The following is a 14,263-nucleotide window of genomic DNA, read 5'->3' as shown; positions in this document are numbered from 1 at the left end:
CAGCACTTTCTGTCAAATTTTGAATTGATATTCAGCAGTTATGTCAGTTTGTATCAAATGACATTTGATAAGCCTATTAAGCCTATTAAAATCAGCAGTTTTTAGATACCTAAACACCCAAGGGAACCCCTTCTCTGTTGTGGATTGTTTGGTTTTAGGGTGCCGCTGCGCTGAGCCCAGTGGATGTTTCTGGATGGGCTTCCACAGAGCTTGAATCTTTTGCATAAATCCCATGGCCTTGAAGAGGTAAATTATATCTTGAGAAGTAAATTCAAATTTGGAACAAAAAGATCTAACTCATCTCCCAGGAATGGCCCTGTTGTTACATCCTGAACCACACTCCTCACCCCCAGCTGAAAGCACCATAACTACATTTTACCCTCACAACTCCCAATAAAAAACACCAGCCCTATTTTACAAAAATGAAATCAAATCTCTTGGCATTTTAACCCCTTGCTCAAACCCTACTGAGTCCCAGAGTGATGGGGTGGGGGCGGTAAATGTGTAGATAATGTGATGTAGCATTAATAATATTAAAAGAGCTTTTGGTTTGTGACATTCTTGTCATTTAGTTTCTAATTAGGCAGTTGCCTTTGTGTGCTGGTGTGGAACCTCAGGTCAGCAGGTTGGACTGTGTGTTAATGACACCTCCTTCAACCACCTCCTCCCCCATCCCCACCTCATGGACCAGCCAGAATCCTTCCCAGCTCTGCATAAACATCACAGGAGCAAAACCCTTTCCTCACATCGACATGCTTGCCATTGGCTTTTCCCTCTGAAACACGAGTTCTGGTGAGAGACAGCTAAAACCCACAGGGGTTTGGCTTCATGTCCCACATCCCTGGCCAAATTTTGCCCAAGGTAATTGTTAGATGAGTGGGTCCAGCTGTGCCAGCTCTGTCAGATCATGAAACCACAACCCTGCCTGCTGCTGTTTAGGAAAAAAAAAGCTGAAAAGCAAATGTTAGATCAGAATTTGCCTCTTATCTCTAAATTGTGATTGTGCAAGTACAGTGGAGGAAAGGAAAATTTAATCCATCTCGTATTGATGCAGGCTAACAGGTTTCTGCAGTCACTCACGGTCATTCCAGCACACAATAGAGCACATTAGCATTATCCCATGTAATTAACACACTCTGTGAGTCTTTAACAGGCTTCCTCAGTGCTTTCTCCACCACCAAGGTCTCCATTCCCTTGTAAGTCCAGTGCCTGTGTGTTGTGGCCCTTCCCCATGTCAGTTGTGGAGGGGTGCATGCCATGACTTTTCCCCTAAGACCAAAACTCAGAGCCTCTCATTAACCCAATTACCTGGATCAGGACAAAAAGCAGCTGGGCTTCTTCTTAGAGCTGACCTGGTGATGCTGAGTGCTCGTTCCTCTGAGACCTGCACACACGCTGACCCAGTTCTGCTCAGATAGAGGAGCAGCACAGTTTTGGAGGGCAAACACCCCCAAACCCATGGTGCACTCTGATGTGCAGTGTCATCTGGATCCCTGACACCCTGCCAAACCCTCACACTGCAGGTCAGGAGGGGGCTGAGAGGAGGCACGGTGTGAGCTGTTCTGCAGTATCCCTGCAAACCATCCCAAGGGATGGGAGCAACCCCCAGGAGTAGGGGGGGCTGACTCCTAAATCAGCATCCAAACCACAAATGCCCAGCTGCCAGTCCCAGCTCCCATTTCTGTGTACAAATACACCCTTCTGAGAGCCTCCCATTGTACTTGGAGGTAAACCACTTTGTGTTTCTCCAAATAAAGGCTTTTTATGGCTTTCCACACCTGCTCTGATTCTTTCACTGGGAGCAAAATAATGGTTTTGTGACGTGTGTGAGTCCATAAGGCAAAATTGCTCTCAGGAGTAAAGTACCCCACTCTCCCCTTCAGAGGCTGCTCTGAGGGCTCAGGAGATGTTCTCCCAGCACTTGCCCCCATTTTTGATGCTACTGGATCAAAAGATCCTTTGCTTTTTTCTCATGTTCTGATTGATTTTCACATGATTGCAGCACAGTCTGTGAGAAAGAAAAGGCATGGCTATTTCCAAACCTTTATCCACATTGTCCTTCCCTGCACAGCCTCCTTTCACTAATGACCTGGGGCTGCAAATCACGGCTCATTAAGGTGGGCAGGCAAGGCAGGGAATCTGACACCACGACCCTGCTCTGCAGTGAGACACAGCACCACCAGCTCTGAGGAGCAGGATTTAAACAGCTTTAACACAGCAGTCTGAGAGAAGACAGCAACAATGCATACTACAAATTCTCCCCAAATGAAGCCAAGATTCATGGTCACATCCTGCCCAGTCAACAGCACTTTGGTATTTTTATCAAGCAGTGACAATGAGATTGATTTTTCTAAAATCTGCTGTGCCACCCTGGTGGCAGCAGCACGGGGCTGTGAAAGGTGCAATCACCTGAGTTAGTTTTGATTGAATGTGGAGTTTTGAACCCACTGAACTACTGTTAGTTTGTGAGGAGGGAGGGAAGTGGGCAGGCAGCACAAGGGTTTCTGTGTGCCCTGGCTGATACCCTGGCTCCAAGAGAGGAGTACTGGTGTGGGGCTCATCCCTCAGATGCCTGAGGATCTCTGGTCTAATGCTGGGATGTGGGATCATGGGATGGTTTGGGTTGGAAGAGACTTTAAAGACCATCTAGTCCCAACACCCTGACATGGGCAGGGACATCTGCCACTGTCTGCTCAGAACCAACCCAACCTGGCCATGAGCACTTCCAGGGATGGGGCACCCACCTTCTCTGGGCAGCCTGTGCCAGGGCCACGCCACCCTCACAGGGAAGTCACCTCAGACCAGCTGTGGTGTCAAAACCCATGAGAGGTTTGTATTTACCTCTTCCTCTCAGTCTTTGCTGTGGGCTCGTGCCTGATTTCCCACACTGCGGTGGAACCTGGACTCAACCAGAGCAGTGCCAGAGCCACAGGCTGTGCCAGGTCTGTATCCAACACCCCTTCCTGTGAGACTGGCTGATGTGAGCCAGGGGAAGGGGCTTGCACCAGACAAGGCTCATTCAGAGAATAACCAGAGGTTTGTACAGCTGGGATGCTTTTGGTTTCAGAACACTGAAGTCAACCACCTGACCCTTTAAGCAAAACACAGGACAGAGACATAGAGAGCACAAGAACAAGCCACAGAGAACCCCAATCCAGAGCTCCAACCAACCATACAAACTGCACCCAGCAGCATCCCAGGGGATATCTGGCCCTGCTGAGGGCAAAGACCTGATTTTCTCAGCAAACCCTGATGAACTGCAGCCATGGCTGGGCAGGGACCAAGTGCATCCTGCCCAGTGCAGCCAGGAAACACCAACATCACCAGTGCTGCACAGCCTCTGAGCCCAGGACAGCACCACCAGCTCACAAGCTTTTTATGGAAAGGAAGAACATTTGAGCTAGAAATTTAAAAAGACAATATTTGCATTGCATTAGGGTGAATTTCTCAACTCCATTCACAAGTTAATCCTCACAAGATTTCGGCATCCCTACTGTTTGCTCCATTTTATTGTAGAGAGTAATAGCTTTCATGACAGAAAGTGAGAGAGATGAGCTAATAAAATTACTAAGAAATGACATCCACTGAGCACACTGACCCAAGCAGTTATTTATTAATCATGTCAGGAGACCTAAAAATAGCTCTGATTGCATGCAAGACCATCTATGCCACCAATTAGTGCAGTAAATGTAACTACTCAAACCAGTAACAGCACATTCACTTGGATAACAGCAGATCCCAGGCTAATCCACTGTGTGTGAAGCTTCTTTTTATTTCACTGAGCCAAGAAACCGGGCATTGTAAGAGCAATTGTCAAGAGCAAAAATAGATGTAATTGTTCAGAATGTAGTACCAATAAAACAGCGCTTTCAGGGGATCTCAGCTGGTTTTTCTGCTCAGCCAAACAGTGAAACAAAATGTTCATATTCATCTCTACTTACATGTGGTTCTCACTCTGAGAAAAAGAAAGATAACATTTGCATCCTTACTCCAGGCCAGGTTAAGGACAGAGAATAGAATTCTACACCACATCAATAAAGGACAATACGTCATGAACTCTGCAATAGTTCTAGAAAAGGATTTGCAGAGGAAATGTAATTTATACTTCATATTACCACACAAATTTCTTCTTGTCTCTGACACCTCTGGCTGCAAGACAGGTCTAGCAGAACCATCCTGTTGATGTAGATGTCATTAATGCTGGAGAAGAACCACTCCATGTCCATAGGCCATAAATTCATAGAATGGAATCGCAGAACGGTTTGGGTTGGAAGGGGCTTTAATGATCATCTGCTTCCAGTCCAAGTATTTAATTTTCAGGGGGATTTTAAATACCTCAGCTCTGCTTCAGGATGGGAGCAACAGGCAGGAGAGCCTCGATCCTCTGGCACTGCCGCTATGGCCCACCCCTGCTTCAGCTTTTTTTCTTTATAGCATGCTGGATTTGAGCATCTCCTAAAATTCAAAGACAGAGGTGAGCCTGTGGAAAAGCTCCACAGGGGGTGAACTGATGTCACTCCAGGTCCTGTTTGTTCCCAACTCCTCCAGGGAGCGCGTGGCTCAGCTTGTGCCACACGTGGCTTTGACCCCCTGGTTCCTCAGAGAAACCCCCCTTCCAACGGGGCTCAGCTCTCCTGCACCACACCAAACGTGCTCTGAGCTGGCAGGAGCGACTGAAGTGAGGAGGAAAACAAATTCCAGGCATTGGCTTTTGAGCAGCTCTGTGATTACTGAGAGGAGAGAATCGCCGCTGCCATAGAAACGGCAGCGCCAGCCCAGGGACCGCGCGGAGCCGGGGCACACCTGGCACTGCTCACACTGTGACACGTGCCACAGCCCACTGCTGCACCCCCCACCACTGAAATACCCAAAATACCCACCTCTGCTCTCCTCCAGAACTTCTCAAAGTTGATACTTCTCTTGCCAGCAGGCAAAGAGCTGCTGGTAAATACAGCATCAGCCAAGCCCGGGTATAACCCGCTCTGTGCTTCCTCACCAAACAAAAATCCCTGGTAAATTCAGCACTACTTACCCAGCTCTGCACAGCCTGGGTGTGGGACAGGCACCCAGCACCTCTGCAAAAACCCCTGGGTGATAACAGCACAAGGTAACATCCACAACTCCAACAGCAAACCTTTAAGTCCTGTTTCTCTGCAATGGGCTCTCACTGTCCTCCAGCATCTCTGCAGACACCCCTGGCAATCAAACAGGGACCACTGAAAATAAAAGATCTCCTCAGATGTCAAAATGCTGATTACTATTTTATAGACATATTTAAAAGATTTGTTAAAGAGATTGTCTTGGCATGCCACTGCTTAAATAAAAAAGCTGAGCAACCAAGTGAAAAAGGTATTCCCCCAGGAAAACCCCACTCATGTTGTAAACTGCAGTAATTAAAAAAGCAAACAAACCAATTGTTGTATTTATGCAGTGACTTGAAGAAAAGCATTAAAAAATTAACATGAATGTGTTTGACAAGAAACATGCATACATACCTGATTATTTCATCATGATGAGGAATTGAATTCAATGCACATAATAAGTTAAAAGCTCTAATATTTCAAGAGTTTAATTACTCAGAGAGAATAAACCTAGGTATGTTTCTATAAATATAAATCCTTAATTTTTCATGCAAGCTATTTAAAAGAAGTCATTAGAACACCTGACTTTCAGATTATCAACTTACTCTTCAAAAACCACGAAATCACTCCAATTACAGAGCAGAAACACCCTGAGGTAAATTCAGGGCTCCCACCCTTGCTCCAGGATGCACAACAGCACTGACCTGCCAGAAGGGGCCACGTCGACCCAAAGGGCTGTATTCAATTAAAATAAAGAATTAAAACAGAAAGAATTAAAACATTTATTGGGCATAAATATATTACATATACACTACAGATACAGTTAAGTCTTACATACATAGTGTAGTATTTGCAAAATCTATACATTAAAATTGATATGGCAGTTTTAATATAATGCATATGAAATAGTCTAAAATTTACAATACAAGAAAACTTCTGATTATTTTTTTTTTTAAAGTTGAAAAGCTTGGAATGTATGTTCCCATAGTGAGGTAAAAACATTTTATTTTTCTTTTTCAATTTAAAGAACTGTGCAAGGATAAGGTTCATACACATTCAATTAGGGCACTTGTCAATCGTGACACTGAATACTGAGCTACTGGAGCCAACAAACAGGATTAGAAAACACTTCAAGTTCATAAAGAAAAAGGCAGAACAATATAAAAACATCTCTCTCCTTCCTTAAGGGTATTAAATACTTAGTGTTTCATTCTACCTTTGTTGGTGGTGGTGATTTCTGTGAGAGCAGAGCGCCCTGGGGCTGGATCCAACACCTGCCACTGCTGGACCAGGGGCACGAGGGGGTTTGGGAAGGGCCAAGGCATCAGCAGTGGTGGGTCAGGGACAACATCCCTCAGAACAGAAGGGTGTGACATCAGTGACCTGTGTCACTGACACACGGGTGACATCAGATCACTAAGGCAGGAGATACAGGCTGAAAATGCCAAATTCACTGGGCCTGTTCCAGCTGCTCCAGCAGGATCTCCCAAAAGCTCAGGCTTGGGCTGGGGGCTCTGGCTGGTGAGGTTACAAGGGACCCAACGGATCAGCAGTGACAGAGATGCTCTGAGTGTGACTGACTGCTCTCCCCTCCACTCTGCTCACTGCTTGCAGTAGCACTTGTATTTCAAACTTTCAAAATGGCTAATCTAGAGCACATTGGGGTTTTTTTCCTTTCTTTATTAAAGCAGTTTTTGTTTGTTTTTTTTTTTTCTCTTCTTAAAAAAAAGGTGTCAAGCTCGGATTTCATAGCAGCACTGCTCAAACAATATACCAAAAATAAAAAAAGGCAATCTATTCAAATTTCTGGGTTTTTCCAAACTAGCGGTCTTTTCATCTTTTTAAAAAATACACTCTTCTCCCCTCCAATGAAAACAGCTGTATACTTTTTGCTCACAAAATACAGATGCAAGGTCACAGAGTTTTATATCACAAATAAATTTAAATAAGATGTAAATAAATTTGACAAGCCATGACTTTGGCAAAAAACAAAAAAATATATATATTTAGCTCAATGCCATTAGTTTGCAAGGCTAAATCAAACTAATTATAGTCAATAACAAAATACAGAACATTTCTAATATTTGCTACATCTAGAGAGGCACACAGAATAATTCATTGATCTTAGCACTTTCTTTCCAGAGATGATTTTGTTTTTGGATACATGTAAACGTTTGAATCACTGATAATGGGGTTTTTTTGGCATTTAATGTACTAGATGCTCCCATCTTCAAAAACACAAGAAAATGCAAGAAGATTAATAATACTAGGAATGCTGCCAGGTAAAAAGTTGACCTAAAGTACAACAGTATAAAACAGACAAAATGTAACATGCTATGGGGAGGGTGGAGAGGGGGATTAGATTAGTACATAAGTACACTTTTTATTTTTTATTTTTTTACAATAAATAAAAAGATTGCACTGTAATTGGTATTTAAAGTACTGTATGCAGTATATAGTATAAATAAACCTAAAAACAAAAATAATGTTGTTTTTTTCCCCATTACTTTGGTTAAGGGAATATTATGCTAGTACAGGACACTGAATCTTAGACGATGGAGACAGAGCACAAAAAAGATAGGACAAAAGCAAAATCAAGTAGCAAAAATATACAAAAACAAGAGGCAGGGAAATACACTGTGTCTGTTGCACCCTTTTGGAATCTATTTGCACCTCCAGCTCATTTATGTCCCTGAGGTACTCGCACAATGTTGTCTTAATATAAATAACCCCATGACTCAAGAGTTAAAAAATCTAGTGTCTTGATGGATTAAAATGTGTCTGGGAAGGGGCAGGCAGGAGGGGGACACTGCCACCAGAGCAGGGACCATTCCTCTGCAGGACTCTCATCTCAGTTTTGCCAGGTACCAAGTTATTTCAGCCCCATGGTAAGAACAGCATAGACACCCTTCTAAGGCATTTAAAACAAACAGATGTGATTTCTGATACCTCCAAAAAGTTCCATAAAATAGATACCCCTCTAAAAAATAAAAATAATATTAATAATAAAAAAAAAAAGATCAACTGACAGTAAAGTTTGCTTCCATTGAGTGTAAATCTCACCTAATTCAGTAGAGGCAGTAAGCTGTCACCAGCTCGAATCATATAAATCAGGCTGAACGTAATAGAATAATATCTAGTATTAGATTAGGAACAGTTATATACAGTGACAAACAGACAAGTTAAAGCAGCTTTTAAATAGCTGAACATGGGAATAACTAACTATTGCACAATGCCCTCTTACTTAAAATTACTGCTAGGAATCAAAATGGTAAAAAAAAAATATCTATAATGCTTCATAATTTATGCGTAGTTTGGTTATTTGATTTCTTATACAGGCAATTTATAGTGTTTGTAACTGTAAAAATAACAGGCAACTAAAAATGTTTTTCAACTGCAGGATGTTGTTCCAATTTAAATGCACTAAAAAGTTAAAATAAAAACTTAGGTTTTATCTTGAAAAACTGGGGCGAATGTAGTGAATAATTCGTAGGCAACATTGCTAATACTGTTCAAGGAAAAACTGGTACTTGACTAACACTGTATTCTAGTCTTACCACTATACATACTTGTGACTAATGTTTAGAAGGAAAAAGAAGAGACAAAAAAAGTGACTCATTATTAAAATTTCCTAAATAGTAAGATAAAATAAGAGACTGCATGAACTTCAGTGAAAAAAGCCAAAACCAACATCGAAAAGGCAAATTGTTGACAATTTTGAAATCGCGAAGGAAAAACAAAAGAAAATCTTGCTTTTGGTATCTGGTTTGCTTGTTTCTCCAGTTTGACCACTTCCTAGTTCTGAATTTCAAAAAGGTGCATCAAAACACTGATTTATCTTTAACTGTATAAAACAAGAGCAGTATATAAAACGCACGGTAGAACGAAGGATTTCAAACCAAAAAAAAAAAAAAAGGAGGAAAAAAAAAAAAGGAGGAATATCTGAATAAATGTGTGGATTATAATGCGTAGCATTAGTTAAATCTGTACTTTGAACTCCGGTGGAATCGTCTACTTCATAAAGAAGTACTGTAATATACAGGCGAAGATGATGGAGAGGCTGGCGAAGCCGAGCACGATGAGGGCCGCGAACTGCTCGTCCGTGGGCACGGCGGCCTTGGCCTTGGCGGCGCCCGGCTCGCCCGGCAGCGCCAGGGCACTGCGCTGCAGCGCGAAGGCCGCCGAGGGGCTGAAGGGGCCGCTCAGCTCCTGCCAGGGCTCCAGGCAGCGGCGGCAGGCGCACACGCGGAACCGATAGTCTGTGTTCACCTGAAGGCCTGAGATGTGGAATGTGGTTTCTTCTCCCTTGTACACCTTAAAAAACAAACCAGGCAGCGTGGTCAGACACGGCCCCACCCCGCGGCAAACAGCGCGGCGACAGCACGGCGACGCGAGGAATCGCGACACGAGGAATCCGCCCCGGAAGGCCTCAGTACAAGGCCTCAGTGCGAGGCCTCCGGGCGAGGCCTCACGTTTTAGCTCTTATGTTTTTCAGATCCTGCACTAGTGAATGTGATTCCTGCATTAGGGAATAACTCTGAACTTCATATAGAGGGTTAGTAAGCTCTCTCCACAGTTTGGTCAAACAAAACAATCATTCCAGGCCTCAGAACCAAGGTCGTCATTGCAGGCCCAGGCCCGAAAAATGAATAGAACAGAACAGAATAGAACAGAATAGAATTAGAATATAACAAACTAATAGAATATAGCATAAACTAATAGAATATAAATAGAATATAAACTAATATAATATAAAAAAAATAAATATAAAATAATATAATAAGAAAATATAAATATAAGTTTAATAATGTAAACAAGCCCCCAAATATATACAATATAATATAAACAAAAATGAATTTTGGGGGAGTAAACTGAGGGAATGTGACTCCATTACCTGAAGGTGTAATTGGACAGTTAGCCACTGATATAGATATAGCCCAAGCTTACATCTGTCTGAGAAACTCATTGCCATTGTCCATCTTGGGTGTAGCCTCCACGGGGCTTTTGCACTGCTCAAGGTGTATCTGCTGAAGGCCTTTAATAAATACCTACTTTATTCTCTAACTCTGTCCAGCTTCTGCTCTAGGTGGCCTCTCCAGGCATCAAGTCTCTAAGGAAACACTTCTCAAAGGAAGGAACTCACTGGTTCAACACAGATTTCAAAAAAACAGAGGCAGTGGAGAACTTCTCAACAAGTCTCAACACAGTGCACACAGGGACAGACAACAAACACATCACTCAGCACAGCAATGATAGCACACACTAATCTTCTGTGGGCGTGAAAAATGCTACAAACGTATTTCTGCACTCTGAAAGTGTGACTGTATGCCTAAAACATGTCTGGGACATAATCACCCTGTCTGGCCCCAAAAGGAAGGAAACCTGCAAACGAGGTTATTGGAAGTCATTCAATGTGTAGTTGTAAAATCGCTTACAAATGTAATTTTAATGTATTTTCCCCTCACATTTCTCTCAAGAAACAGCAATCTTGCCAGAAATTGCACTTTCAGAACTGTGGAAATAATAAAATATTATTAAGGTGGGAAAAATTTCCTCTTGGTTGCATTATATTTGGTTGTTTAGTAATCCAAACCCATCACCAATTTATGTTAATCAAAGGTAGGTACCACATACTCAGAGCACAAGTCACAGTATCAGAAAGGAGAGAAAAAACTGAGTATCTGAGACAATTTTGTGATTTAAATGGAAAAAAAACTCACTAGAAATATTCACAAACTCTGAAAACAAATAATTTATATAATGGAAGGACGTTGAGACTGGTATTTTATGAAATGAAAGAAGTGTCTCAGAGTGCCTGTGTCTGCTGGGAAAACATCCTGAACTTCACATGCTTCTTCCTCTGCTCATTTAGCATTTCCCTTCTCTTGGCTGTGGGAGCAGAAGGCTGAGAGCATCTCTGCCCTCCCAGAGGCAAGAACCCATCTTAGAAAAGGGGAGCAAGTGGGAAACTAGTCCTAAGCCCATAGAGGATTTCCTGTGTGTTACTCTGGAATTAGAAATTAGGAGGAAAGAGAAGAAACCTGCTCAGCTAAAGACCACTTAAAGAGTTCAGCTTCCCAGCTTTCCTGCCCTGCTTGCCCCTGAGACTCATCCCTCGGTCAAACAGTCAGTTGTTGATTTTTTTGAGAAGGTCTGTGACAAAAAGATTAAGGTGTCTTCTTTCCTTTTCAGCTTTCACAGCTTTTCCAAATGCAGTTTGAATGATGGTGAGTCTGGGTTTCCAGACTAAGCACAACTCCTCTAACTGGCTCTTGTTTCTTAGACCTGAGGCACAGATCAAGAAGCAACATTAAAATAAACGGTGCCTTGCTCAAGTACTGCTCAGCATTTACAGGAAGTTTCCTCCAGGTCAAGTGACAGGAATACAACAAATTCATCCCATAAACCCCTGTGAGTGGCCACAGCCATGCACAGCTGCCTTTCCTCTTGTCTTTGTATTCCCAATGCCAATGAGAAGCGAGTCACTGGGTGACAGTAATTGCAGGGAAAACAGAACTCAAAACTCACTTCAGCCCACAGAAGTGATTTAAGGGTTGAAAAATCTGTTTGCAAAGCAGCCCCCATCCCAAGAAGAACTCTGCCACTCTGCTCTCCAATGGCAATTCCATTTCTAATACCCACCTGGTGTGGGCAACTCTGTTGTCCCACAGGACTGAGTCAGGATTCATCCACCTGACTCCATTTCTTTAGATTCTGAGTCAGGGCAACTCCAAGCCCTTACAAAATAACTGTCAGCAAGATTTGGTGCTCCTGCAATTAATAATTTCTGGTGCTCCTGTAATTAATACTTTCAGTTCCTAAAACCAGCTTTTTGGTTTGGACACTTCAGAATACAATAAAAATGTGATGAGCTTTTTGCCTGGCTCTCTCAATGGAAATATCATCATACGTAATAAACTGCTGCTGAAGACTCTTATAGTATTTGATCCTACTGATGGAGCTAGAGAGATAAGAGTATTCCTGCAGGGAAGGATTTCTCAATTTCACTGATCTCATTAAATAATTCCAACCCAACCTGCCTCCTTTCCAAACAATACCACTGACAGCCATAACTGCCCTATAAGAAGCACACTGGAAAGTGCAAGGTAACCTCACCTGGCTGCTGCACCCTGATGCAATGGCCAATGTCTTTAATAGTTAATAAAAGCCTATTTTGTAAACTGATAAAAAGATAGAATCAGAGAATGATTTGGGTTATAAAGGTAAATGCCAACAGGTCCTGTGTAATTCTGTCATATTCTGGCACAAAACCAGCACAAGTGCCTTTGACTTCTTGAAAATAGAGAAGGAAACCAAATCTTTGCCTGACTAAGCTGTACAGAAATTATCAGTTCACTAAAGTGTTTCAGATATTCTGTGTGTGTCTACACAATATAATCCAAATAAAAACTCAAAAATTAAAGTGAGAGCTTGGTAAGGCCAACTGGGCTCTCCCAGGCACCCACCTCTCAGTGCAGACCTGAGAACTGCTAGGGGATTTTCACACACCCAGTGTATCCTACCAACACTGTTTCTTCTTTGGAAAGCATTTGGAGACAGTTTTTTTTCTCAGAAGAGACGTGGCAGAAGCTGATGAAACACTGCTGCCTCCAAATTCTTGGAAATTTCAAAGGTAGAACATTTTGCTTCAGCAGCAAACAATCTAAGGATAAAGAAGCTTTAAAAAGTTCAGTTCTCATTTCCCATGATCAGCTCTTAAGAGGATTTGGTTTCTGGGTGATTCCCTCCCCAGAGCTGCTCAACTGAGAAACCAAACCTTAGGCTGCTGGACATTCCAGTTGTTATCCCAAACTGCAGCTCCTGCAGGTGCTGCACAGCTCAGCCCACTCCCCTAATCCTCATTAAAGCTATGCAAACACAGAGACAATTTAATACACTTTGGAGATAAATTCTGACTGAGTGAGCTATGCTGGATAGAAGTGCAAGAAACAGAAAAACAAATCCAGGCCACTGATTCCTGGAATCTCCTGTGGCTTACATCCTGATTTATAAACAAGGAAGATTTGATTTCCTAAAGAGAATTGTCCCATGGCATTGCTTTTTAAAAATTATCTGTGAAGATAAAGCCCACAAATACACAAAAAGGAACACACTGTGAGAAAAAAGGAAAGGAGTAGTTAGCATTTTTTAAAATACACTCTCCAGGGAGCTAAAATGTTATCTGTTTAGCTCCAACAAATCCAGTTCTTCAGACAATTCTCAGCAGAGAAATATTTACTAAATATTCTCCCAGAGGAGGGCAGGGATAGTCCCAGTCTGGAAAAAAAGTTTCTGAGTACTTTCACGTCACCTCTGCTAGATCAAATGGTGGAAAATCAGCAGCTTTTGGGCTGTGGAGGGCTGCAAACTCTGGGGTGCAGGGGAGGGAGACAGCTCAGGTGTGACAGTCTAGAGAGAAAGGACAGCTTTACCCAAATGCCTATCAGGGGCTGATGTTGCATTCCATGAATAGCCTGAAAATCTAGAGTGTATTTCATTGGTGCCACCCTTCAAAACAATTTGAAAAATGTTTCTAGTATAATAAATCCCTTTAGATACATATACAAAATATATTTGTCACTTGCAGGGGACAAAATATATTTAAAAATAAATTTAGGACTTGCACTTCAAAGGTAATTAATACATCACTAAGATTAATGAAGATATTGGTGCCAGTACGTTAAAGTTAAATAATAACAGCTGATCACAGGCACGTCAAAGCAGAGGTGAAATGTATTAGCCAGAAAATCAGTGAAAGATGTTTGTGTATTTTATCTTCTGTGCACGTTACAGGAGCTCAGAGCATGCAGGCACTGCAGCTCATGGACAGGGACATGCCCCAGTGCTGAGACTTCACCCACAGTCCTGATGGAGGAAAAACATCTTGATGGGAAAAGGTGAAACAGTGGAAGTCTCCCTCTTTCCCATGGCTGGTTATCAGCTAGCAAAGCCCCAGTGTCACCTGGAGCATCCCAGCCAGGAACCTCCTCCAGGGTGGTGACAAATCACACAAAAACCCCTCCTCAGCCTCGTGCCTCATGAGAAATTAAGACCTTCAACATAAGAAGACCCTGAAAGTATTTTTTATTTCCCTCACTGCTTTTTTCACACCACAAGTTCTGGACTGTGCAGATGAAGCCATCACTTATCATGAAGCTGTGCCCAGTTCTTCCCAAGGACTC

General features: G+C 42.5%; 1 protein-coding gene across 2 annotated transcripts in view; it reads right to left on the bottom strand.

Annotated features, from left to right (window-relative positions):
* Positions 1 to 5,839: 5,839 nt before the first annotated feature.
* The window catches only part of FNDC3B (fibronectin type III domain containing 3B), a 184,664-nt gene continuing 176,240 nt past the window's right edge, over positions 5,840 to 14,263 (bottom strand). For both annotated transcript variants that reach the window (XM_009089025.4, XM_030227160.2), the window contains one exon: positions 5,840 to 9,395. In XM_009089025.4, the coding sequence (XP_009087273.1) occupies positions 9,093 to 9,395 (303 nt within the window). In that variant the 3' untranslated portion in view covers positions 5,840 to 9,092. The remainder of the gene's footprint in view (positions 9,396 to 14,263) is intronic.

This window comes from Serinus canaria, chromosome 9, assembly GCF_022539315.1.
Source record: "Serinus canaria isolate serCan28SL12 chromosome 9, serCan2020, whole genome shotgun sequence".
Lineage (NCBI taxonomy): Eukaryota > Metazoa > Chordata > Aves > Passeriformes > Fringillidae > Serinus > Serinus canaria.
This window is presented reverse-complemented; position numbering and strand designations above follow the sequence as displayed.